At 41.9% G+C, this 27,523-nt stretch overlaps 1 protein-coding gene across 1 annotated transcript in view; it reads left to right on the top strand.

Annotated features, from left to right (window-relative positions):
* HMCN1 (hemicentin 1) overlaps positions 1–27,523 on the top strand; it is a 452,754-nt gene that overhangs the window by 226,257 nt on the left and 198,974 nt on the right. The window contains exons 48-53 of the mRNA XM_082265585.1: positions 3,322–3,405; positions 8,905–9,096; positions 9,752–9,925; positions 13,646–13,759; positions 13,850–13,995; positions 17,666–17,807. Of these exons, the coding sequence (XP_082121711.1) occupies positions 3,322–3,405; positions 8,905–9,096; positions 9,752–9,925; positions 13,646–13,759; positions 13,850–13,995; positions 17,666–17,807 (852 nt within the window). The remainder of the gene's footprint in view (positions 1–3,321; positions 3,406–8,904; positions 9,097–9,751; positions 9,926–13,645; positions 13,760–13,849; positions 13,996–17,665; positions 17,808–27,523) is intronic.

Genomic DNA, 27,523 nt, shown 5'->3' with positions numbered 1-27,523 from the left:
TGTAGGTCAGCCACAAATAGATCTATTCTCGAGTACGATCCATGAGGGGCTGAGTAGTACGTGAAGTCCTTTTCCGTAGGGTTCAAACAACGCCAGACATCATATAAGTCAGAGGTGTGCAAAAACTTTTGTAGAGTAGCCCTCGCACGCCCCTGAGTGGGAGAACAATCCAACCCTTTATCTGCAATACAATTAAAATCCCCACAGTACAGTGTGAGACCCTTTTTCACACGATCCACTTTTCTCCTCAGCGCCCGTAAGAATCGCAATTGCCCCTGATTGGGAGCATAAAGGTTAACAATTGTGTAGGTGATATTATTAATGTCACAGACTAGGATAAGGTACCGACCTGCCTCGTCGGCCAACGAGTCGTGTAAAGTGAAGGCAACAGAATTTTTAATAGCAGTAAGTACACCCTTCTTTTTAGTAGCACCCGAAGAGGAGAAAATGTGGGGGTAGGACCTGTCAGAGCACCGAGGAGGATTGGACCGTGCGAAGTGGGTCTCTTGGACACAAACTACATCTCCATGTAAAGCGCGAGCCTCCCGCCAGAGAGACCTGCGCTTGAAAGGACTGTTAAGGCCGTGTGCGTTAATAGAAACTATCTTAATAACCATTTAAAGAGAAAAGGCATAAAGATAATGAAACTTTGCAGTTATCAGACTTAATTCACTACAAGCAGGGTCTTCATAGGTCAAGCAGCCTCCGCCATATCGAGATAGGAAAAAGGTCAGACAGTGCGGACAGTACCTGTAGAGAGTGTACAAGGACACAGTCCCCCATGTGTGCTGCTGGTGTTGAGCACATGCAATGGAAAAGTTCTTGGTCATCAGGGTAGTAGTTTCCAGTTCTTCGTAGACAATGGTGAGGTCAAAAAAATGAACTATAAAACAAAATGAAACATAAAAAGCACAAAAAACAAGTAAACAAGAGTTCGGAGTAAACCCCGTCATGCGATAAGATCGCAGACACTGGTCAGAGGGGAGTCAGCTCCGAGCACCCGGTCACTCCTGGACCCCGACTCATCCAGGTAGGAGGTAACTTCAACTGCTCAGAGTGGAAACATCAAGAGGAAACTATAAAGGCAAAAGAAAAAAAAAAAAAAGCGACTTGAAGAAGGTGCAAAAGGAATCCGCTGTGGATCCATGGTACTAGTATCCCGGGAACTTCTCCAGCAGCTCGGGCTCAGCTGTTGACTTTACGCCATTCCGGTTCTAGACGGGTAGGTTCTGCACGAGGAGAGGTCTCCTGCGGGTCCGGGAGAAAACCCCATTTTTTAGTGAGGGCAAATCCTTCCTCCACCGATCGGACGACGTGTGTACGGCCCTCTCTAATGATAAGTAGCTTGGTGGGGAACCCCCAGGAGTATTGCACCTGGTTGTTTCTGAGCAGCTTGGTCAATGGGATAAGCTTCTTCCGAGCGGCCATAGTAAATTGCGATAGGTCCGCATATACCGAGATACCGTGGTAGGGATCAGGCAGTGGGGTGGTTTTCCTCGCAAACCTCATAAGGTCATCCTTCACGTGGAAGAAGTGGATGCGCGCAATGACATCCCTTGGCACTTTGTCCGGTAAATGCTGTGGTTTTGGTAAGCGATGGGCCCGGTCCACCACCACTTCAGTGATCGGGGTGTCCGGCATTAGGGCTAGCAGCATAGCCTGCACATAGGCTCTCAGTTCTGAAGGGGTGACCGACTCGGGAACCCCCCGCAACTTCATGTTATTGCGGCGGGCCCTGTCCTCCAGGTCCGCCATCTTGCTTCTCAGGGCATCTAGGTCATCCCCCCGGGCATTATAATCGTCCACTAGCTCGTTGTGGGCAGTAGAGAATTCCTCCATTTTCCCTTCAATATGATCCACCCGGCCTCCAAGTTCTACTACGTCAGTCTTTATGCCATTAACACACGCCACTATCTCCCTGTAAAACGCTCCATTAATGGACATCAGCATGTCCTTCATAGTGACATCTGTGAGTGGCTGCCCAGTAGTAGGAAAATCCCGTATATTAGCGTAGAATTCAAGTGTGCTATCCAGGGATCCATTGCCTTCCCTACTGTCGCCCGCACATCGGTGTGCCTCCGACCGTTTGGTCGCATGTTTTTGCGGGCTGTGGGATGGGGAGCCCCCTTGGGATGACCTGCTGCTGGCCGATGGAGAGAGCAAGCCCGGGTCCCTCCCGCTATTGTGCCGCGATCCGGCCGAGGCTCCGGCCTGCAGCAAGGCCCCGGCGCCATTTTGGGACCTGGGTGTACTCGTAGAGGAGAAGAAGTCCGTTAACTTACGGGGCCCCCCGCGATCCTTTCGCTTCCGCATCTTGCTCCTCAGGGTTCCCGGTTTCACGAGGGTGTAAGGAGAGCCGGAGTCGCTGCCCTACGTCGCTTTAGGTGTTGCGGAGAGACCGGGAGTATCGGAGCTCAAACCTCACGCGGCCATCTCCTTCGGCTGCCGGCCACGCCCCCGCATTCTTTCTTTTTAAGGATATTCCAAACAGTTGATTTGGCCACACCTAATGTTTTTTCTATCTCTCTCTGATGGTTTTTTTTTTTTTCAGCCTAATGATGGCTTGCTTCACTGATAGTGACAGCTCTTTGGATCTCATATTGAGAGTTGACAGCAACAGATTCCAAATGCAAATAGCACACTTGAAATGAACTCTGGACCTTTTATCTGCTCCTTATAAATGGGATAATGAGGGAATAACACACACCTGGCCATGGAACAGCTGAGCAGCCAATTGTCCCATTACTTTTGGTCCCTTAAAAAGTGGGAGGCACATATACAAACTGTTGTAATTCCTACAACTTTCACCTGATTTGGATGTAAATACACTCAAATTAAAGCTGAAAGTCTGCAGTTAAAGCACATCTTGTTTGTTTCATTTCAAATCCATTGTGATGGTGTATAGAGCCAAAAAGATTAGAATTGTGTCAATGTCCCAATATTTATGGACCTGACTGTATTATCGCCTTCTGTAGCCAAAAAACTAAAACCTGTTCTCTGATATTGTTATAAAGAATGACATAACCATGCATGGATTGTTAAAATATGATACATGAGGATATGAATATGTTGAGGTAAAATGGTATTATTGCATAATATGTACAGTCATATTGTAATATGTTTTATTAACTTATTATTTAAACACTTATTTTATTTTATATATATTTTCTTTACTTATTTTATATACTACTGTAATGTGTATTGTATGAGTACCTAATAAGTTCGTAGATACTTTTTCGGGTTAATTAATTGAAAATACTTTGTATCATCTGACTGTTTACCTCTATAAAGCTAACAATTAAAATAAACTTTTTATTTTAGTGCCCCCAAGATTTACAGGAAATGTTTTAGAAGATATAAAGGTTAAAGAAAAAAGTGACGTTGTCCTTTCTTGTGAAGCAACAGGTATTTACTTGTATTTCTGTAACTTGTACAGCTGGGTATATAAAGACAATAATATAAAAAAATGTTAAAATAACAACAGAAACTCACATTCAAGTGCCTGTGTTAAACACACCTATCTGTCAGTAAATAAATCAGTGAACTCAAGTATATGTGTGAAGGGTGTTAGGGTAAAGTTTATCCTAGGATGAAAGGCGTTTGTTGAACTGATATTTGTTAACATTATTATCCATTCCTAAAGATAAACCAGTGTTTTCATTTAAATAATCTAAAACATCTGAATCAGTAAGATACCAGAAAACACAAGCAAATAAGAAAGTTATATAAACACATAACCACATATAAATAAAGGGAGTAAGGAAGTCAAACACGCTAAGACAGAAAGTACTTCTTACTCACCCAGCGCTAAAAGACAATATAAAATATTCCAATATAAAATATTAAAATAATTAAAATGTTAAAAAACAACCAAAAACAGGTCAACAGCTGCTGCTATAAAACCAGAATATAATATATAGGTTCAATAGATTCACTCTAAAATGAATAAATAAATCTAAAACACTAGCAGCGCTATACTGTACATATCACAACTTAATGCATGTACATAAACAAAATAAATATGAGTAAAAGACTGCATGCATGTAGCAAACGTCCCAGCTGAGAAATTATTGGCAGTCCAGAATGTATATCAAGGGAAGGGTGTGAGAGGGTTCCTGAAAACACCCCAAAACCTCCACCATCAAGACGTGCTCCCCGTCAAAATGGACACTCACCAGACTGCTGCAAAGATTAAGCCTTTAATATCTCAGACAGCTCCCAAATAGCGTAACTCTGTATATTTATTGCAAACATAAAGACAAAGCACTACTCCCCGCTCCCATCCAAATCCTACTTACAGAGGTAGATGGAATGAAGGCATTACAAATGCATGAGACACACTCTGTCCACACCGCTGCTAACCGTGCTGCTAGGTACTGTAGCTGTCCGGAGCTGGTGGCGTGGCTTGGCATGGCGTCTATTGTTACTATGGCGACCGCGTACTCACGCCCGACGCGTTTCGTCATCACAAATTTCAACTGAGGGCACCAAGCCACGCCACGAGCTCTGGACAGCTACGGTACCTAGCAGCATGGTTAGCAGCGGTGTGGACAGAGCGTGTCTCATGCATTTGTAATGCCTTCATTCCATCTACCTCTGTAAGTAGGATTTGGATGGGAGCGGGGAGTAGTGCTTTGTCTTTATGTTTGCAATAAATATACAGAGTTATGCTATGTGTCCCCCGCTTCATTTATATTGTTCCATGACAGGGCTTTGGTGAGTGGATTTCATATGGAGGCTTATCATGAGTATGATCCGCATTGCAGCTGAGTTTGTGTCCAATCATTTGGGAGCTGTCTGAGATGTTAAAGGCTTAATCTTTGCAGCAGTCTGGTGAGTGTCCATTTTGACGGGGAGCACGTCTTGATGGTGGAGGTTTTGGGGTGTTTTCAGGAACCCTCTCACACCCTTCCCTTGATATACATTCTGGACTGCCAAAAATTTCTCAGCTGGGACTTTTTCTACATGCATGCGGTCTTTTACTCATATTTATTTTGTTTATGTATATGGATTAAGTTGTGATATGTACAGTATAGCGCTGCTAGTGTTTTAGATTTATTTATTCATTTTAGAGTGAATCTATTGCACCTATATATTACATAACCACATATGTAAATATAAAAGTATAACCAGAATAAAGCCTTTATCAGGATGTCCACCAGAGGGCACAAGTATACCGATTTGCAAAGACTCTGCCTGTGGAGAGGATTATGTGACTATGTACAACGTAAGAATGGACAAATTAGAAAATGATAGACCTTAGTATCTATAAAAAAAAACCTCACACATACTGTGTGTGTGTATATATATATATTTATTATATACAGTGGGTAAAATAAGTATTAAAAACGTCACCATTTTCTAGGTAAATATATTTCTAAAAGTGCTATAAACATTAAAATTTTCACCACATGTCAGTAACAACCCATACAATCCATACATACAAAGAAACTAAAACAAATAAGTTCAGAAAATAAGTTATGTGTAATAATATGGAATCACACAGGAAAAAAGTATTGAACACGATAACTCAAATTTATTTATTACTTAGTACAAAATCCTTTGTCGGTAATGACAGCTTCAAGACGCCTACTGCATGCATTACTCAGGTGGGATGTTGACCCATTCTTCCACACAAACAGTCTTCAAATCTTGAAGGCTCTGTGAGCCACTTCTATGAACTCTGATCTTTAGTTCTTTCTATAGATTTTCTATTGGATTCAAGTCAGGTGATTGGCTGGGCCATTCTAGCAGCTTTCTTTTTTTCTTTGAAACCAATTGAGAGTTTCTTTGGCTTTGTGTTTGGGATCATTGTCTTGCTGAAGTGTCCGCTCTCACTTCATCTTCCTCCAACTGGTAGATGGCAGCAGATTTTTATCCAGAATGTCTTGGTACATTTTTCCTTTTATCCTTCCTTCAATGATATGAAATTTGCCAGTACAGTATGCTGAAAAACAGTCCCACATCATGATGTTCCTACCTCCAAATTTCACTTTTAGTATGATGTTTTTGGGGTGATATGCAGTGCCATTTGAGCTCCAAACATGGTGTGTATTATGGCATTCAAAGAGTTCAATTTTGGTCTAATCTGACAAGACTACAGTATATTCTCCAAGTATTTTGCAGGCTTGTCTAAATATTGTGCAGCAAACTTTAAACAAGCATCAACAATGGAGTCTTGCGTGGTGAGCGTGCATATAGGCCATGGCGATTAAGTGCATTATTTATTGTTTTCTTTGAAATAATTGTACCTGCTAATTCCAGGTCTTTCTAAAGCTCTCCACAAGTGGTTCTAGGCTCTTGGACAACTCTTGTGATCATTCTTTTCACTCCTCTGTCAGAAATCTTGTGAGGAGCACCTGGTCATGCCAGATTATGGTGAAATAATGTTCTTTTCACTTCCAGGTTATGGCCCCAACAGTGCTCACTGGAACATTCCGAGGTTTAGAAATCCTTCTGTAACCAATGCCATCAGTATGTTTTGCAACAATAGGGTTACAAAGGTATTGAGAGAGCTCTTTGCTTTTACCCATCATCAAAAGATGTTTCTTGTGTGACACCTTGGTAATAAGACACCTTTTTATAGGTCATCAGTTGATACTGAACCAGCTGATAGTAATTTGCACTGACAAAGGACAGGATTGCTTTTTAATTACTGATAGATTTCAGCTGGCATCTTGGCCTTTCATGCATTTTTGCTCCTCCCTTTTTGCATGCGTTTAATACTTTTTTGCTGTGTCATTCCATTTTATTACACATAACTTAATTTCTGAACTTATTTGTTTTGTTTTCATTGTATATATAGTTTGCATGAGTTGTTGCGACATGTGGTGAAAACTTGTCAATGGCGCCTTTAAAAATAGATCTACCTAGAAAAATAGTGATGGGTTCAAAACTTATTTTACCCGCTGTATCTACACTTATTGCACGCGGCTGTTTAAATTTCACAAAAAGTGAGCACTGACTTCTTTATTTTGCAATTTTACTTTGTTTAATGAAGTCTTAAGCTGATTATATATATATATATATATATATATATATATACACTTTATTACCAAAAGTATTGGGACACCTGCTTTTACATGCACATGAACTTTGATGGCATCCCAGTCTTAGTCCGTAGGGCTCAATTTGGAAGTGGCCCACCCTTTGCAGCTATAACAGCTTCAACTCTTCTAGGAAGGCTGTCCACAAGGTTTAGGAGTATGTCTATGGGAATGTTTGACCATTCTTCCAGAAGCGCATTTGTGAGGTCAGACACTGATGTGGACGAGAAGGCCTGGCTCACAGTCTCTGCTCTAATTCATCCCTAAAATAACAAAATATCTGCAATAAGACTGGAATGGTAGCATGGCTATTTAGGCTAGGTTCACACGTATGCAATTGGCGCTGCTCACATTTATCCGGACACAGCAGCCCATTCAATTAAAATGATATCTGCTCCTTTTTTAAAATACAGCTACATGAAAATCACATGGTGAAACATACCTCCGAAGGATGTTAACACTTAAAGAGTAGTTTATGCATACTTATTAAATTGACACGATGAATAAAAAGTACTTTTCATTGTGTTGTCCACAGCAGAAAAAAAAGTCCTATCAATTATCAATATCCAAAAAAATAAAAGCAGAACAAGGTATGTTTGTTGGAATCTGGGACATGTAAATCTGTCTATTAGTAATGTAGCCAATATGAATCCCAGGAAACTACAAGAAACATATACAGTTTCAGCTGACAGCTTCTGTAAACCTTGAATTTATTGAGACACATACCAAATGGAAAAGCTCCTATTAGGACCCAAACTACAAAAGCTTCTGGAAAGTGTCCTAAAAATGCATATTAGATATATTGAAATAAAATGTCAGTGAGCAGGTGTAATATAAAAGTGAAAAAACCAACAAATCAAATCAACCTATATCAAAAAAGGAGCATAATTCTGTCACCATTGACGTGTGCTTGGGAAATTCGAGCAGGGTATATGTGTTGGCTGAAATTTTTAAAATATAGGATATGGTGCTAAGAGCAAAGGGAAGTGGTTGGATGTCACCTCACTTTGTAGAGGTGGTACCTTACTGTTTAGATGTTTTATAATAATTATACTGTATTTATGAATTGATTTCAATTTTAACATACAGTATCAACATATATATCAATTTGTTATTTTTTATGATAATGACAATTATTTTTTTATATAGCCTCTAAGGTTTATCATGAGTTTTATATGTCTTGCTTTAGCCCTGATGAGGCGATTATTTTCCACCCTAAAATATGTTGGATACCTTTTATCTTCCTGCTTTCTCAATTTATTGACATTAAATTGGCTTTGCTCTTTTTGTCAATCTCACTATTACTTAAGTCTGTGCTCCGGACAGTCCTGTGCCATTAGTAAATAGGCAAGGTGCTCATGAAGATATAGTTGTGCAATACTTATAAATATTGTGCACTTTAACAATGAAGAAAAGGGGTATTAGCAAAGATTTGGCTTAAATTAAGGAGATATTAAATTGCAACACATTTTGTTCTCAGATATGTCTATCTAATGGTAACCTAATTATATTAGATCTCTAAAAAGTGGTTCAATGTATCCACAGTCTTGTAAACCAAGATCTACACTGCATGTTCATCAAAGATGTTTAATTACCTTACTGTTTAGATGTTTTATATTAATTATACTGAATTTATGAATTAATTTCAATTTTAACATACAATATCAACATATATATATCAATTTTCTATTTGTTATTTTTTTTTCCCAGATATGTCTAGTCTAATGGTAATCTAATTATATTAGATCTCTAATAAGTGGTCCAATGTATCCACAGTCAAAGATAATAAAATAAAATGTAAAAAATAAAAATTCATGAGGAATTGCTGCATGCTATGTAACTTTGTAACTTTGTTTAGGCAATCCTGTTCCACAAATAACCTGGCTAAAAGATGGACAGCCATTACAAGAGGACACCCATCATCGTATTAAAGATGGCGGCCAACACTTTGAAATTATTAGTGCCATGGAAACTGACACAGGAAGATACACTTGCATTGTTTCCAATTTAGCAGGGGATAAAAGCAGAAGCTTTAGTCTTGCTGTGATGGGTAAGTTAATTGTTAGGATATGAATAGGTCAATTAATTTAATTGGTTATATTTTTATTTTTTTCCGTTTCCAAGAAAAGGCAAATTCTTAATAAACCTGAACTCCAGGCAAGCAGTTAAATGCCTAGATAAAATACATATAAGGGAGCTGTTTTAAATGCCAAAGGATTTTTATTTCTGTCCATCCAGGGCTGAGATTTAGACAGCTTATCCACACAGTACAAACCTGTCTGGCAGGGGAAGGGACCTAAATAGATTCTACTGCAGTTAAGTAATTTTTACTGGTCAACTCTTCACCCCCATCTTGTGATTGGACTGTGAAAGGAGAATAAGCATACTGATGAGCAAATCTCATTGTCTGTCTCATTATCTTTATCCTGCTATCAGCATGTCCCTGGTAAGAACATGAGCACTGCAGCACAGCTAGCTGTTACCTTGCACTGCTTCTCTCTCAGGTCTAATGTACAGTAAAGATGATACCAAAACAAATTGAGATAATTACACGCTTGAATTCTAATAGATTATTGATGCATTAATGAATAGTAAGCTGCATTCATTTGTGCCTTTTATATGTGTCTGGAGTTCAGCTTTAGGATATTTTCTATTATTGCTGCAATTCAATCTTGAATAAATAAGCTTCCAATTCTTTTTCACAGTATCCCCAATAATCTCTGGTGCTAAACCAAAAGAATCCCCTGAAGATATCAGTGTAATTCTGCACAGCTCTGTATTACTGGCCTGTGAAGTTCATTCATATCCCACAGCCACCATAGCCTGGTATAAAGATGGACAGCAAATACGTTCCAAGGATAACATCAGAATTCTTCCAGGTAATGTTGTCAGTTTTCCAAACGACAAATTACGTATTTCTGTTTTTCTATTTCCAATGTTTTCTGATTACTATTTCCAATCAGTAAAACTGCTAAAGTGTATGTAAAGCCAGAACTTTTTTTTTTCAATAGAAAAGGGAAGGTAAGTAAGGGTTTACGCCTGTTTGCCCCTATGGTAAGGACATCCAAGATCAACTGGGATCATGTGGAGACTGATAGGTTCCTAGTGCTTGTGCATATAGAGGGGACCGATACTTATATCTAAAGTTACCTAGTTAGTTCTCTGCCGTAGTGTGATACAGCATATATTGCCACTTACCCTGGCATGTATTTGTGCTGCATTATATGGCCTTTATAGATGTGGATTTGCACATAACTATTTCTATATTTGGATATTTTACTGTCAGTTAAGGTATACTCAGCACCCCTTTGTGTGGATGGTGTGTAGATCATAGATCTGCCTTGAAACACAAAAAGGAATATGCCTAAAATGCGAGCATACATATTTGCAAATGACCACATTATATCACTGTTATTGTATGGAAGGCCCTATTTGAAACTACATTGGGTTTACCTATTAATGCATTGCATCAAGCACACCGCATGATTTACTGACTCTGCGATTATGTACATATGGTCATCTATATTATTTGATTATGAGATGAGAGTTCATTTATAGCGAAAAGGTATCCTTATGGAGGGAATGAAGTGAACAAATGTAAGTCAACTTACATTACAGTGTCTATAATTATGGAGCACCATCACTACATCAGAGAGAATTTTTTTGGATATATGGTAAAAATGTATATATGAGAAAACTGTGAAGTGGTTTGAATACCAGTTGTAAGGGGCACAATTTGGCAGGCATCTTGCCATTGCAGCTGCCATATTCTGGTAATAACTAATGACATTCCTTTACAAACTAATATGGGACCAAGACACACAAGGTGTTAAGTCAATTTGTACAATATAGTACCCCCTTCTCTGCTTTAAGGACAAACACATAATGTACAGTATTTCTTGATACAGTCAGGTCCATAAATATTAGGACATCTACACAATTCTAATATTTTTGGCTTTATACACCCCCACAATGGATTTGAAATGAAACAAACAAGATGTGCTTTAACTTCAGACTTTCAGCTTTAATTTGAGAGTATTTACATCAAAATCAGGTAAAAGGTGTAGAAATTACAACAGTTTGTATATGTGCCTCACACTTTTTTAGGGACCAAATGTAATGGGATAATTGGCTGCTCAGCTGTTCCATGGCCAGGTGTGTGTTATTCCCTCATTATCCCATTTACAAGGAGCAGATAAAAGATCCAGAGTTAATTTCAAGTGTGCTATTTGCATTTGGAATGTGTTGCTGTCAACTCTCAATATGAGATCCAAAGAGCTGTCACTATCAGTGAAGCAAGCCATCATTAGGCTGAAAAAACAAAGCAAACCCATCAGAGAGAGATAGCAAAAACATTAGGTGTGGCCAGATCAACTGTTGGAACACCTAAAAAAGAAAGAACGCACCGGTGAGCTCAGCAACACCAATAGACCCGGAAGACCACGGAAAACAACTGTGGTGAATGACCGAAGAATTCTTTCCCTGGTGAAGAAAACACCCTTCACAACAGTTGGCCAGATCAAGAACACTCTCCAGGAGGTAGGTGTATGTGTGTCAAAGTCAACAATCAAGAGAAGACTTCACCAGAGTAAATACAGAGGATTCCCCACAAGATGTAAACCATTGGGGAGCCTCAAAAACAGGAAGGCCAGATTAGAGTTTGCCAAACAACATCTAAAAATGCCTTCACAGTTCTGGAACAACATCCTATGGACAGATGAGACCAAGATCAACTTGTACCAGAGTGATGGGAAGAGAAGAGTATGGAGAAGGAAAGGAACTGCTCATGATCCAAAGCATACCACCTCATTAGTGAAGCATGGTGGTGGTAGTGTCATGGCATGGGCATGTATTATGGCTGCCAATGGAACTGGTTTTCTTGTATTTATTGATGATGTGACTGCTGACAAAAGCAGCAGGATGAATTCTGAAGTGTTTTGGGCAATATTATCTGCTCATATTCAGCCAAATGCTTCAGAACTCAATGGCTGGCGCTTCACGGTGCAGATGGACAATGACCCGAAGCATACTGCAAAAACCCTCAAAGAGTTTTTTAAGGGAAAGAAGTGGAATGTTATGCGATGGCCAAGTCAATCACCTGACCTGAATCCGGTTGAGCATGCATTTCACTTGCTGAAGACAAAACTGAAGGGAAAATGCCCGAAGAACAAGCAGGAACTGAAGACAGTTGCAGTAGAGGCCTGGCAGAGCATCTCCAGGGATGAAACCCAGCGTCTGGTGATGTCTATGCATTCCAGACTTCAAGCTGTAATTGACTGCAAAGGATTTGCAACCAAGTATTAAAAAGTGAAAGTTTGATTTATGATTGTTAATCTGTCCCATTACTTTTGGTCCCTTAAAAAGTGTTAGGCACATATACAAACTATTGTAATTCCTACACCGTTCACCCGATTTGGATAAAAATACTCTCAAATTACAGCTGAAAGTCTGCAGTTAAAGCACATCTTGTTTGTTTCATTTCAAATCCATTGTGGTGGTGTATAGAGCCAAAAATATTAGAATTGTGTCCCAATATTGTTGGACCGGACTGTACAATTAATATGGTTGTACATCATTAGAGATGGGCTCAGGCATGTCTGATCCAGCCAGGAAGCCATCACTGCACACCGCTAATCACAGGCAGTGAGATGTTTCCTAGTCTGCGTAGCTGCGGACCGGGAAATGTCTCAATGCCTGTGATTAGCGGTGTGCAGTGTTGGCTTCCTGGCGGGATCAGGCAGGTGGGTTGGGACTAGGATCCCAAACACACCTGAGCCCATCTCTATACATCATGGATCAGCCACCTATATGAATTGTCTTACACATGACATTAGGGTGTATTTGGGGTGTTTTTGGAATAGTTTTTATAACATGTATAATTTAGTTTTAGCAGCATGTACAATTTGTTATATACATTTGTCTGCAAAGCCTTAAAGACTAAGTGTAGCTATAAATAAAGTAACAGTAAAATTATCACAAAGGACTTACAGTTAGTAGGATGTGTCCATTGTGCTGAATCCTCTTCTGTTCATAGAAATCTTTCTCACTCTATGCCTCCCCCCCACCCCCTCCGCCATAATCCTGTGGTGTGACGGGGGTTAATACAACTAAGTTTGCATTAAGATATCCCAACTATGTCTGCCCTTTCTGCCTCATAGAAGTCGTACTACAGCTTCTATAAATTAAACACAATCTATATAGAGGATGGATAAATGATAGGTCCACTCCCTCCATTCATGGATAATGGCTTCTATAAATAGAAAAGCTGGGTGGAAAAGTCTGGCATAGCCAGGTTCTCTGGATGAGAGCCTGTAACAGCCCCTTAGTTGTATTATTCCAAAACCGCACCAAAAGATTACAGCAGCAGGGGTAGGGATGCATGGAAGGTGGAAAATTACTTCTAACAGAAGAGGAATCAATACAAGGAATCGTCCTACTGACTGTAAATTATGCCCCTTGTGCTGATTTTCCTGGTTTTTTTTTATTTTAGCTACAGACTTAGGCTGCAATAGACTCCAATAAAGATTGGAAATAGTGTATTTTTTATATATTATTATATATAGTTTATTTTATATATGTATATTGTCTGTTCTGTACAGGAGGGCGTACTCTACAGATCTTGAAGGCCCAAGAAGACAACTTTGGAAAGTACAGCTGCATTGCAGCTAATGAAGCAGGAATGGCTGAACATCATTATGATTTGAAAGTTAACAGTACGTTAACCTAAAAACAAGTACCAACAACATTTTAGCATTCATAAGCCCAAATAATGCCTTTTGACTCTTTCTGTTCCCTGTTTCCAGCTCCTCCTCGAATTACAAAAGATAATCTTGCAGCAACTGGATATTTATCAAAGCAGATCAAAGCTAAAGTGGGCACAAACATTTCATTAGAATGTAATGTACAGGCTTTCCCAGTGGCCACAGTTAGGTGGTACAAAGATGGGCAGGTTTGTGACATTTATTTCCATGTCTGTTTTATTGTTCCTTTGACTTCAATTAATTTGTGCTGTATATGTTACAATTTTGATAAGAAAAAAACATCTACTGCTCTCTATTAAAAAGCAAAAGGTGCAATCAAACATGCAGCTAAGCATGTGGCAAATGTCTGGCACATAGTTTAATTCTTCAGCAGTGCCGGTCATACACTTTACACAGTCCTTGTTTGAGGCCTTTTACCCTAGGTTCACACCTATGCCTTTTTTAGCGCATTTTGCAGATTTCAGAAAAGGTTTGCGTTTTGCGTGTAATGGACTTCAATTGAATCACACCAGAAATGCAAGTGTTGTGTTTGTGATGCGTTTTTTTTATGTGTTTTGCGGTTTTTATATTTCTGTTTAAACACTGTATATAGCTGGTTGCTAAGGAGCAGGCTGGGAAGCCGGCCACCGTGTCTTTAACAACCAATGAGTCATCAGCTGTCAGCGGGGTTCCCTCCCTTTTCTGACATGCCGGGCTGTATGCTCAGATAAGGTCTGGTATTGATTCTAGGGGGAACCCCACACTGTTTTTTTTTTACATTTTGGCAAGGGAGGTCCCCTTTGAATCCATACTAGACTCGAAGGGCATGGTATGGACCTGGGGGTGGGGGGGGCCATATGTTGTTTTTCTCATTATTTTTATTTGATGCCAGCAATTTGTTTTGCATTCAGCGGTCAGCAGGGAATCTTGCTGACCGCTGATGACTCATTGGTTGTTAAGGACATGGTGACCAGCTTCCTGGCCTGCTCCTTTGCATCCAGCAATTTACACTGTGTTTACAGTGTATTTAACCACTTTACCACCGGAGGATTTTCCTGCTTTACGTCCAGGCCACTTTTTGCGATTCGGCACTGTGCGAATTTAACTGACAATTGCGCGGTCATGCAACGCCGTACCCAAACGAAATTTACGTCCTTTTTTTCCCACAAACAGTGCTTTCTTTTGGTAGTATTTGATCACCTCTACACTTTTCATTTTTTGTGATATTAATAAAAAAAAGCAACAATTTTGAAAAAATAACAATATTTTTCTACTTTGACAGTTAGAAAATATCCAATATATTCAATTTTTGTGATATATTTAGGCCAAAATGTATTTAGCTACATGTATTTGACAACAAAAATTCTCAATGAGCGTATTTTTAACCGCTTTAAGACTGGAAGATTTTACCCCATTCCTGACCAGGCCATTGTTTGCGATTCGGCACTGCGTTACTTTAACGGACAATTGCGCGGTCGTGCGATGCTGTACCCAAATTCAATTGATGTCCTTTTTTTCCCCGTAAATAGAGCTTTCTTTTAGTGGTATTTGATCACCTGTGCGATTTTTACTTTTTGTGCTATAAACAAAAAAAGAGCGACAATTTTGAAAAAATAACAATATTTTTCACATTTTTTTATATGAAATCCCCCCCCCCCAATGTAAAAATCTAAATGTTTTAACATTTTAGGCCAATTTGTTTTCTGCTACATATTTTTGGTTAAAAAAATCCCAATAAGCGTATTTTGATTGGTTTGCGCAAAAGTTATCGCAGCTACTAACTACGGGAAATTTATGTAATTTTTATTGTTTTTTTTTAACTAGTAATAGCAGCGATCTGGCGGCGATCTGCAATTTTTTTTGCGGGACTGCGACATTGCGGCGGACAGAACGGACCCTTGACTGACATTTGACACTTTTGGGGGTACCAGTGACATAACTACAGTAATCAGTGCTATAAATATGCACTGTTACTGTAAAAATGACACTGGCAGGGAAGGGGTTAACTTTTATTGGTGATCAAGGGGTTAATGTATGCCTGGTGCTTACTGATGTGTGTGGGGGGAGGGGGCTGTGTGACACAGGCACAGATCCCAGGTTCAGCTATGCTGAATCCTGCAATCTGTCCCTGCCTGTCACTTAGGAGATCCGCCTGCTTTGTTTACACAAGCGGGCGGATCTCCACACTCGATCCCCGACGATCGGGGAAGAGCGGCGGTGATCACTGCCGCTCTTCCCCTGGCCCGACTCCCGATGTGACTGAATACAGCGGGAGCGAGCCCCCAGCGGCACGTGGCGCCCACAAGGGGAGGAGTCCAGCAACGTAGGTGTACGTCGCTGGACGATAACAAACCACTTTGCCGCAGTAGGCTCAATGTGAGCGGTCGGCAAGTGGTTAAAAAGAAAAAAAAAAAACATGAAATGCTAAATGCATGAAAACTGCATGCAAAAACGCATATAAAACGAGGGTTTAAAAACGCAAAACGCACTGCATCAAGCACAGCCGCATAGAAGTGAACCTAGACATAGACAAAACTAGCATGACAGCCCATGTTTCCCAAACAGTAAAGTTTTCACCTAGTATATAAATAATAAAATTATTAGTCTACAAATTATAACATTTAGTCTTAGTCTATTGTGGCAGTCTTGAGAATCTACATTTATAGGTGTTAAAAAATGTCTTCTGCTTGTAACAAAAATGTTTTAGGGAAAGCTATTAAAAATGAAGAAAGAAAATCCGAACCTAGAAAGCACTTCAACAATGCATGGTGAACTTACTAAACATGAATACTCTAGGAGCTCTATATTATTATATGGAAAAGTGTTAGGTAAAAGGCACCAAAACTGTATGAACTTTAAAATAAAATCCTGCTTTTTTGCAATATCTAGAAGTGGCTCTTGGGAAAGGCTTGAGCTCTTGTGTGATTTGGCACAGCACCTGCAAATTTTATAATAAAAAAACAACTAATCTTAAATCTTCTCTGCCTTACTTTCCATTACCCGTTGTCCTGATTTGACATCAGATCAATGTCTGCTCATGGTTTGTCTCAGTTCATTGTTTGATGGCCCATATGACTGCATACAAATTTAAGGGTAAGGGCTCTTTCACACGGTCCGCCTCCGTAGGCGGATCCGTGCTGCTCAGCGGGTTTCGATCCGCGATCCCCGCTGAGCTGGCGGATGACAGCTCCGTCTTCGCTTGCAGTGCAGAGAGGGAGGTGTCACAGCCCCCACTGCTCTCTATGGGGAATCGGATGAGAGCGTACCGCCTGTCCACTCTCATCCGATCACATCCGATCCAATCCCCAGGACGGATGGAAAATAGGGTTTCCATCCGTCCGGATTTCACGGACAGGATTGGATGCGGATGGCAGCGGGTGTCAGTGGACATGTCACCGATGACATCCGCTGCTCCATAGGGCTGAATGGGGCATCCGATCAGATCCGCCTAAAAAACTGACAGGCGTATCTGATCGGACCGCCCGTTTGAAAGAGCCCCTCATAGTGTTATATGTCCAAGCTACAGTCCCTTCACAACAGATGGTGTTCAGTTTGTGTAGGTGTTTTGTCAATTTGCAAGTGTAAGCAGTAAACCAAAGCCAACATATATCTATTGCCTTGTCTGTGCTTGTCCTAGTCAGCCTCTGACCATCTACACAACTCCTTATTTCAGTAAGGTAACACAAGCTTCTGCTGTTAAGTTTCCGCATATGGCTCCAGGATGAAAAAGCTGCTTTAAAACCAGTTTAGGTCACAAAACATTTTGTGAGCCATTGCCAATTGTTTCTATAACTTGATCTTTAATGTTTGCAACCTTAATTGTTTGTGCTTTTATTTGCTACAGTCATATTAACATAACGTTACTGTACTTTTCAACAGCCTCTTGATTCTAAGAGTCTAATAGTTTATGGTAACAAGCTTTATGTAGATAAAGCAGACTTGTCTGATACAGGACGTTATACATGTGTGGCCTCCAATGTTGCTGGAGAAGATGAACTGAATTTTGATGTCATTATACAAGGTTAGAAACTACTTTTAATATTTTCAACACTTCTAAAAAATTAAAATTAAGGAGGTTATAACCTAGAAGGTTATAGTAAAAAGGGATAAAAGGAATTTAAAACCATCCCACTGAACTAGTGCATAGAACATTAGAGCTTTCTTATAACAGAAGGTATCAATATGTACTATTCCATCACACATCCCAAAAATAAGGGGATTATTCCTCATTTCAGAGCAGTCGGTAGACTGAGATTTGTGAATATCTTTTGTTAAAAGAAAGCTCAATCTATGAATCCATGCAGCATTAGTGTTCTGATGTTTTTTCAGACACAAATAGCAAGAGCTTTGCGTAACTTTGACCTGTTTGGGGTGCACAAAAGAAGATATCATTCAAAGAGAACACATGTTGGGATTTTTCCATGAATCTTTAGAGTAATCTATGAGCAGTATATAAAAATGTTTTTTTTTTTGTTTTTTTTTAATGGATGAGACCGATGTGGATTTGCATTAAATGTATGGGTTTTGAAAACACTATATCAGATGTGTGGTGGTAGCATCATGCTGTATTGTTACTTTTCATCAATATATTTTCCCTGGATATGATAGGCATTGGATGTCTATAAGACTATACTGACTTCTTGGTAAGAAAACGTTTCTTTTCATACACCGTAGTGTGTGCAGCCCCTTAGTAGTTGCTGGCACATGCCTTTTTGTCCTTTATTTTACCATTTCAAATGACAGAAGTTGTCACTATTATTATAAGTTAAAATTTCTAAAACCTGTCATCAGGTCTAACCACCAAACATTTTTTTGTACAATCTCTTTTAGGGGATGTGGGTTGAATCATTGACTGAAACTAAATAGAGTGCCATTTGCTCTTATCAGCAAATTCAGAAAATATCCACTGGCGTTAAGGGCCACCCATAGACTGATACATAGTACAGTACATTTTGAGAATTGAACTTAAAGTACAACTTGTATGATAGTCTAAACTGGTACCAAATTCAGTTTCTATATAATGCACAAGCTTTAGAAGGTAAACGAAAAACCTTTTATCTTTCCCGATTTAGGCCAAATCCTCCTTTATTTGTGTTTCTCATGCTCCCCCTCTCAGACCCTGCAGCTTACAATGGGATAGTTTCAGAAACTGATGCAGCAGCTGATAAATCTAGAAATCAGTGGGCAGGATTGGATGTGGGCAGCTACTGAGTGACAAGCCACATGTTTTTGAATTAGCAATGACAAGGCAAACATCCACAACCCTTGAAACATTTTTTTAGTCCAACTATAGTACAAGCAGTCACAGCCTACATAAGGGTGGCAAATCTGCTCTGAATTTTGAAAGTAGTGCAGCATTGTTGCCACACCATCATAGGAAGCTGCCTTAGGTGGACTTCACTGGCAGGATCAACAGGTATTTGTGGGACTTTACAAGAAAGCAAAATTCACAGAAAACTGTAAGTGCTGCACTTCTAATTAATCATGCTGCAGGTCTACTTGAAATGAGATCAGTGGCAAAAAATCAGTTTCTTGTAAACACACAGTTGTTTTATATGTTTTTAGATTAATACTTTAAACATATTGGACTAGGTGGGACTTTAGATGAGACCCAAGCTGGTGTTGCCCGGCGTCTCCATCCCTATAACAAAACACAAAATGAGGTTGAAGGATTGTAAGAGGTGCATGAAGGTCAGCCAGCCCCCAGTTTGATGTACTCACCTTCCAGTCTGTCACCAACCAAATAAGACCTGTCTCTTGGTACAAAGAACAGGGGTTTAGTTGACACACATTTGCAAACGCATGTGAAAGCTGCAGAGCCACGTCACGGCACCCTGTTTAAATCTGCAGTCCTACACTCTTAATTTAGTGTCCTCACACTGGAGGCACATGGCCGCTAATGGGTGGATGGGGAACAGGTGAGAGGGAGACAGCCCAACCTCCCCCAACCCATCCCCATGCACGACTGGCTATTGTCTCAAAAAGTTCAAATAATTAGGTTAAAATATAACCATGGTGCAAACTGGAGAAGACCAGCTGAAAAGCATTACACCTCCATCCCCTTGGTGGATGCAGTATATGGATAGGAAGGGATTTTATATATGGGGCATGGCCTGTAAAGCACACTGCCTTTGAAATCCCTTATTTCCTTTGGGACTTTATATGAGACAAGCAGGTCATGCTATTGGTCTCCATCCCTGTATGCGGAAAACACTAGGGTCAAATCAAAAACTGCATCCACCAAAAACGCACGAAAATCGCACGGTGGGACTTTAGATGAGGCACCAAGCTGTAAGCAAGGCGTCTCCATCCCTGGTTGCTTTAAACATATTGGACTAGGTGGGACTTTAGATGAGACCCAAGCTGGTGTTGCCCGGCGTCTCCATCCCTATAACAAAACACAAAATGAGGTTGAAGGATTGTAAGAGGTGCATGAAGGTCAGCCAGCCCCCAGTTTGATGTACTCACCTTCCAGTCTGTCACCAACCAAATAAGACCTGTCTCTTGGTACAAAGAACAGGGGTTTAGTTGACACACATTTGCAAACGCATGTGAAAGCTGCAGAGCCACGTCACGGCACCCTGTTTAAATCTGCAGTCCTACACTCTTAATTTAGTGTCCTCACACTGGAGGCACATGGCCGCTAATGGGTGGATGGGGAACAGGTGAGAGGGAGACAGCCCAACCTCCCCCAACCCATCCCCATGCACGACTGGCTATTGTCTCAAAAAGTTCAAATAATTAGGTTAAAATATAACCATGGTGCAAACTGGAGAAGACCAGCTGAAAAGCATTACACCTCCATCCCCTTGGTGGATGCAGTATATGGATAGGAAGGGATTTTATATATGGGGCATGGCCTGTAAAGCACACTGCCTTTGAAATCCCTTATTTCCTTTGGGACTTTATATGAGACAAGCAGGTCATGCTATTGGTCTCCATCCCTGTATGCGGAAAACACTAGGGTCAAATCAAAAACTGCATCCACCAAAAACGCACGAAAATCGCACGGTGGGACTTTATATGAGGCACCAAGCTGTAAGCAAGGCGTCTCCATCCCTGGTTGCTTTAAACATATTGGACTAGGTGGGACTTTAGATGAGACCCAAGCTGGTGTTGCCCGGCGTCTCCATCCCTATAACAAAACACAAAATGAGGTTGAAGGATTGTAAGAGGTGCATGAAGGTCAGCCAGCCCCCAGTTTGATGTACTCACCTTCCAGTCTGTCACCAACCAAATAAGACCTGTCTCTTGGTACAAAGAACAGGGGTTTAGTTGACACACATTTGCAAACGCATGTGAAAGCTGCAGAGCCACGTCACGGCACCCTGTTTAAATCTGCAGTCCTACACTCTTAATTTAGTGTCCTCACACTGGAGGCACATGGCCGCTAATGGGTGGATGGGGAACAGGTGAGAGGGAGACAGCCCAACCTCCCCCAACCCATCCCCATGCACGACTGGCTATTGTCTCAAAAAGTTCAAATAATTAGGTTAAAATATAACCATGGTGCAAACTGGAGAAGACCAGCTGAAAAGCATTACACCTCCATCCCCTTGGTGGATGCAGTATATGGATAGGAAGGGATTTTATATATGGGGCATGGCCTGTAAAGCACACTGCCTTTGAAATCCCTTATTTCCTTTGGGACTTTATATGAGACAAGCAGGTCATGCTATTGGTCTCCATCCCTGTATGCGGAAAACACTAGGGTCAAATCAAAAACTGCATCCACCAAAAACGCACGAAAATCGCACGGTGGGACTTTAGATGAGGCACCAAGCTGTAAGCAAGGCGTCTCCATCCCTGGTTGCTTTAAACATATTGGACTAGGTGGGACTTTAGATGAGACCCAAGCTGGTGTTGCCCGGCGTCTCCATCCCTATAACAAAACACAAAATGAGGTTGAAGGATTGTAAGAGGTGCATGAAGGTCAGCCAGCCCCCAGTTTGATGTACTCACCTTCCAGTCTGTCACCAACCAAATAAGACCTGTCTCTTGGTACAAAGAACAGGGGTTTAGTTGACACACATTTGCAAACGCATGTGAAAGCTGCAGAGCCACGTCACGGCACCCTGTTTAAATCTGCAGTCCTACACTCTTAATTTAGTGTCCTCACACTGGAGGCACATGGCCGCTAATGGGTGGATGGGGAACAGGTGAGAGGGAGACAGCCCAACCTCCCCCAACCCATCCCCATGCACGACTGGCTATTGTCTCAAAAAGTTCAAATAATTAGGTTAAAATATAACCATGGTGCAAACTGGAGAAGACCAGCTGAAAAGCATTACACCTCCATCCCCTTGGTGGATGCAGTATATGGATAGGAAGGGATTTTATATATGGGGCATGGCCTGTAAAGCACACTGCCTTTGAAATCCCTTATTTCCTTTGGGACTTTATATGAGACAAGCAGGTCATGCTATTGGTCTCCATCCCTGTATGCGGAAAACACTAGGGTCAAATCAAAAACTGCATCCACCAAAAACGCACGAAAATCGCACGGTGGGACTTTAGATGAGGCACCAAGCTGTAAGCAAGGCGTCTCCATCCCTGGTTGCTTTAAACATATTGGACTAGGTGGGACTTTAGATGAGACCCAAGCTGGTGTTGCCCGGCGTCTCCATCCCTATAACAAAACACAAAATGAGGTTGAAGGATTGTAAGAGGTGCATGAAGGTCAGCCAGCCCCCAGTTTGATGTACTCACCTTCCAGTCTGTCACCAACCAAATAAGACCTGTCTCTTGGTACAAAGAACAGGGGTTTAGTTGACACACATTTGCAAACGCATGTGAAAGCTGCAGAGCCACGTCACGGCACCCTGTTTAAATCTGCAGTCCTACACTCTTAATTTAGTGTCCTCACACTGGAGGCACATGGCCGCTAATGGGTGGATGGGGAACAGGTGAGAGGGAGACAGCCCAACCTCCCCCAACCCATCCCCATGCACGACTGGCTATTGTCTCAAAAAGTTCAAATAATTAGGTTAAAATATAACCATGGTGCAAACTGGAGAAGACCAGCTGAAAAGCATTACACCTCCATCCCCTTGGTGGATGCAGTATATGGATAGGAAGGGATTTTATATATGGGGCATGGCCTGTAAAGCACACTGCCTTTGAAATCCCTTATTTCCTTTGGGACTTTATATGAGACAAGCAGGTCATGCTATTGGTCTCCATCCCTGTATGCGGAAAACACTAGGGTCAAATCAAAAACTGCATCCACCAAAAACGCACGAAAATCGCACGGTGGGACTTTAGATGAGGCACCAAGCTGTAAGCAAGGCGTCTCCATCCCTGGTTGCTTTAAACATATTGGACTAGGTGGGACTTTAGATGAGACCCAAGCTGGTGTTGCCCGGCGTCTCCATCCCTATAACAAAACACAAAATGAGGTTGAAGGATTGTAAGAGGTGCATGAAGGTCAGCCAGCCCCCAGTTTGATGTACTCACCTTCCAGTCTGTCACCAACCAAATAAGACCTGTCTCTTGGTACAAAGAACAGGGGTTTAGTTGACACACATTTGCAAACGCATGTGAAAGCTGCAGAGCCACGTCACGGCACCCTGTTTAAATCTGCAGTCCTACACTCTTAATTTAGTGTCCTCACACTGGAGGCACATGGCCGCTAATGGGTGGATGGGGAACAGGTGAGAGGGAGACAGCCCAACCTCCCCCAACCCATCCCCATGCACGACTGGCTATTGTCTCAAAAAGTTCAAATAAGTAGGTTAAAATATAACCATGGTGCAAACTGGAGAAGACCAGCTGAAAAGCATTACACCTCCATCCCCTTGGTGGATGCAGTATATGGATAGGAAGGGATTTTATATATGGGGCATGGCCTGTAAAGCACACTGCCTTTGAAATCCCTTATTTCCTTTGGGACTTTATATGAGACAAGCAGGTCATGCTATTGGTCTCCATCCCTGTATGCGGAAAACACTAGGGTCAAATCAAAAACTGCATCCACCAAAAACGCACGAAAATCGCACGGTGGGACTTTAGATGAGGCACCAAGCTGTAAGCAAGGCGTCTCCATCCCTGGTTGCTTTAAACATATTGGACTAGGTGGGACTTTAGATGAGACCCAAGCTGGTGTTGCCCGGCGTCTCCATCCCTATAACAAAACACAAAATGAGGTTGAAGGATTGTAAGAGGTGCATGAAGGTCAGCCAGCCCCCAGTTTGATGTACTCACCTTCCAGTCTGTCACCAACCAAATAAGACCTGTCTCTTGGTACAAAGAACAGGGGTTTAGTTGACACACATTTGCAAACGCATGTGAAAGCTGCAGAGCCACGTCACGGCACCCTGTTTAAATCTGCAGTCCTACACTCTTAATTTAGTGTCCTCACACTGGAGGCACATGGCCGCTAATGGGTGGATGGGGAACAGGTGAGAGGGAGACAGCCCAACCTCCCCCAACCCATCCCCATGCACGACTGGCTATTGTCTCAAAAAGTTCAAATAATTAGGTTAAAATATAACCATGGTGCAAACTGGAGAAGACCAGCTGAAAAGCATTACACCTCCATCCCCTTGGTGGATGCAGTATATGGATAGGAAGGGATTTTATATATGGGGCATGGCCTGTAAAGCACACTGCCTTTGAAATCCCTTATTTCCTTTGGGACTTTATATGAGACAAGCAGGTCATGCTATTGGTCTCCATCCCTGTATGCGGAAAACACTAGGGTCAAATCAAAAACTGCATCCACCAAAAACGCACGAAAATCGCACGGTGGGACTTTAGATGAGGCACCAAGCTGTGAGCAAGGCGTCTCCATCCCTGGTTGCTTTAAACATATTGGACTAGGTGGGACTTTAGATGAGACCCAAGCTGGTGTTGCCCGGCGTCTCCATCCCTATAACAAAACACAAAATGAGGTTGAAGGATTGTAAGAGGTGCATGAAGGTCAGCCAGCCCCCAGTTTGATGTACTCACCTTCCAGTCTGTCACCAACCAAATAAGACCTGTCTCTTGGTACAAAGAACAGGGGTTTAGTTGACACACATTTGCAAACGCATGTGAAAGCTGCAGAGCCACGTCACGGCACCCTGTTTAAATCTGCAGTCCTACACTCTTAATTTAGTGTCCTCACACTGGAGGCACATGGCCGCTAATGGGTGGATGGGGAACAGGTGAGAGGGAGACAGCCCAACCTCCCCCAACCCATCCCCATGCACGACTGGCTATTGTCTCAAAAAGTTCAAATAATTAGGTTAAAATATAACCATGGTGCAAACTGGAGAAGACCAGCTGAAAAGCATTACACCTCCATCCCCTTGGTGGATGCAGTATATGGATAGGAAGGGATTTTATATATGGGGCATGGCCTGTAAAGCACACTGCCTTTGAAATCCCTTATTTCCTTTGGGACTTTATATGAGACAAGCAGGTCATGCTATTGGTCTCCATCCCTGTATGCGGAAAACACTAGGGTCACTGTTATAGGGATGGAGACGCCGGGCAACACCAGCTTGGGTCTCATCTAAAGTCCCACCTAGTCCAATATGTTTAAAGCAACCAGGGATGGAGACGCCTTGCTTACAGCTTGGTGCCTCATCTAAAGTCCCACCGTGCGATTTTCGTGCGTTTTTGGTGGATGCAGTTTTTGATTTGACCCTAGTGTTTTCCGCATACAGGGATGGAGACCAATAGCATGACCTGCTTGTCTCATATAAAGTCCCAAAGGAAATAAGGGATTTCAAAGGCAGTGTGCTTTACAGGCCATGCCCCATATATAAAATCCCTTCCTATCCATATACTGCATCCACCAAGGGGATGGAGGTGTAATGCTTTTCAGCTGGTCTTCTCCAGTTTGCACCATGGTTATATTTTAACCTAATTATTTGAACTTTTTGAGACAATAGCCAGTCGTGCATGGGGATGGGTTGGGGGAGGTTGGGCTGTCTCCCTCTCACCTGTTCCCCATCCACCCATTAGCGGCCATGTGCCTCCAGTGTGAGGACACTAAATTAAGAGTGTAGGACTGCAGATTTAAACAGGGTGCCGTGACGTGGCTCTGCAGCTTTCACATGCGTTTGCAAATGTGTGTCAACTAAACCCCTGTTCTTTGTACCAAGAGACAGGTCTTATTTGGTTGGTGACAGACTGGAAGGTGAGTACATCAAACTGGGGGCTGGCTGACCTTCATGCACCTCTTACAATCCTTCAACCTCATTTTGTGTTTTGTTATAGGGATGGAGACGCCGGGCAACACCAGCTTGGGTCTCATCTAAAGTCCCACCTAGTCCAATATGTTTAAAGCAACCAGGGATGGAGACGCCTTGCTTACAGCTTGGTGCCTCATCTAAAGTCCCACCGTGCGATTTTCGTGCGTTTTTGGTGGATGCAGTTTTTGATTTGACCCTAGTGTTTTCCGCATACAGGGATGGAGACCAATAGCATGACCTGCTTGTCTCATATAAAGTCCCAAAGGAAATAAGGGATTTCAAAGGCAGTGTGCTTTACAGGCCATGCCCCATATATAAAATCCCTTCCTATCCATATACTGCATCCACCAAGGGGATGGAGGTGTAATGCTTTTCAGCTGGTCTTCTCCAGTTTGCACCATGGTTATATTTTAACCTAATTATTTGAACTTTTTGAGACAATAGCCAGTCGTGCATGGGGATGGGTTGGGGGAGGTTGGGCTGTCTCCCTCTCACCTGTTCCCCATCCACCCATTAGCGGCCATGTGCCTCCAGTGTGAGGACACTAAATTAAGAGTGTAGGACTGCAGATTTAAACAGGGTGCCGTGACGTGGCTCTGCAGCTTTCACATGCGTTTGCAAATGTGTGTCAACTAAACCCCTGTTCTTTGTACCAAGAGACAGGTCTTATTTGGTTGGTGACAGACTGGAAGGTGAGTACATCAAACTGGGGGCTGGCTGACCTTCATGCACCTCTTACAATCCTTCAACCTCATTTTGTGTTTTGTTATAGGGATGGAGACGCCGGGCAACACCAGCTTGGGTCTCATCTAAAGTCCCACCTAGTCCAATATGTTTAAAGCAACCAGGGATGGAGACGCCTTGCTTACAGCTTGGTGCCTCATCTAAAGTCCCACCGTGCGATTTTCGTGCGTTTTTGGTGGATGCAGTTTTTGATTTGACCCTAGTGTTTTCCGCATACAGGGATGGAGACCAATAGCATGACCTGCTTGTCTCATATAAAGTCCCAAAGGAAATAAGGGATTTCAAAGGCAGTGTGCTTTACAGGCCATGCCCCATATATAAAATCCCTTCCTATCCATATACTGCATCCACCAAGGGGATGGAGGTGTAATGCTTTTCAGCTGGTCTTCTCCAGTTTGCACCATGGTTATATTTTAACCTAATTATTTGAACTTTTTGAGACAATAGCCAGTCGTGCATGGGGATGGGTTGGGGGAGGTTGGGCTGTCTCCCTCTCACCTGTTCCCCATCCACCCATTAGCGGCCATGTGCCTCCAGTGTGAGGACACTAAATTAAGAGTGTAGGACTGCAGATTTAAACAGGGTGCCGTGACGTGGCTCTGCAGCTTTCACATGCGTTTGCAAATGTGTGTCAACTAAACCCCTGTTCTTTGTACCAAGAGACAGGTCTTATTTGGTTGGTGACAGACTGGAAGGTGAGTACATCAAACTGGGGGCTGGCTGACCTTCATGCACCTCTTACAATCCTTCAACCTCATTTTGTGTTTTGTTATAGGGATGGAGACGCCGGGCAACACCAGCTTGGGTCTCA

This window comes from Pelophylax lessonae, assembly GCF_965119305.1.
Source record: "Pelophylax lessonae genome assembly, chromosome: 8".
NCBI lineage: Eukaryota > Metazoa > Chordata > Amphibia > Anura > Ranidae > Pelophylax > Pelophylax lessonae.
The sequence above is the reverse complement of the archived record's forward strand: the minus strand, read 5'-3'. Positions and strand labels throughout refer to the sequence as shown.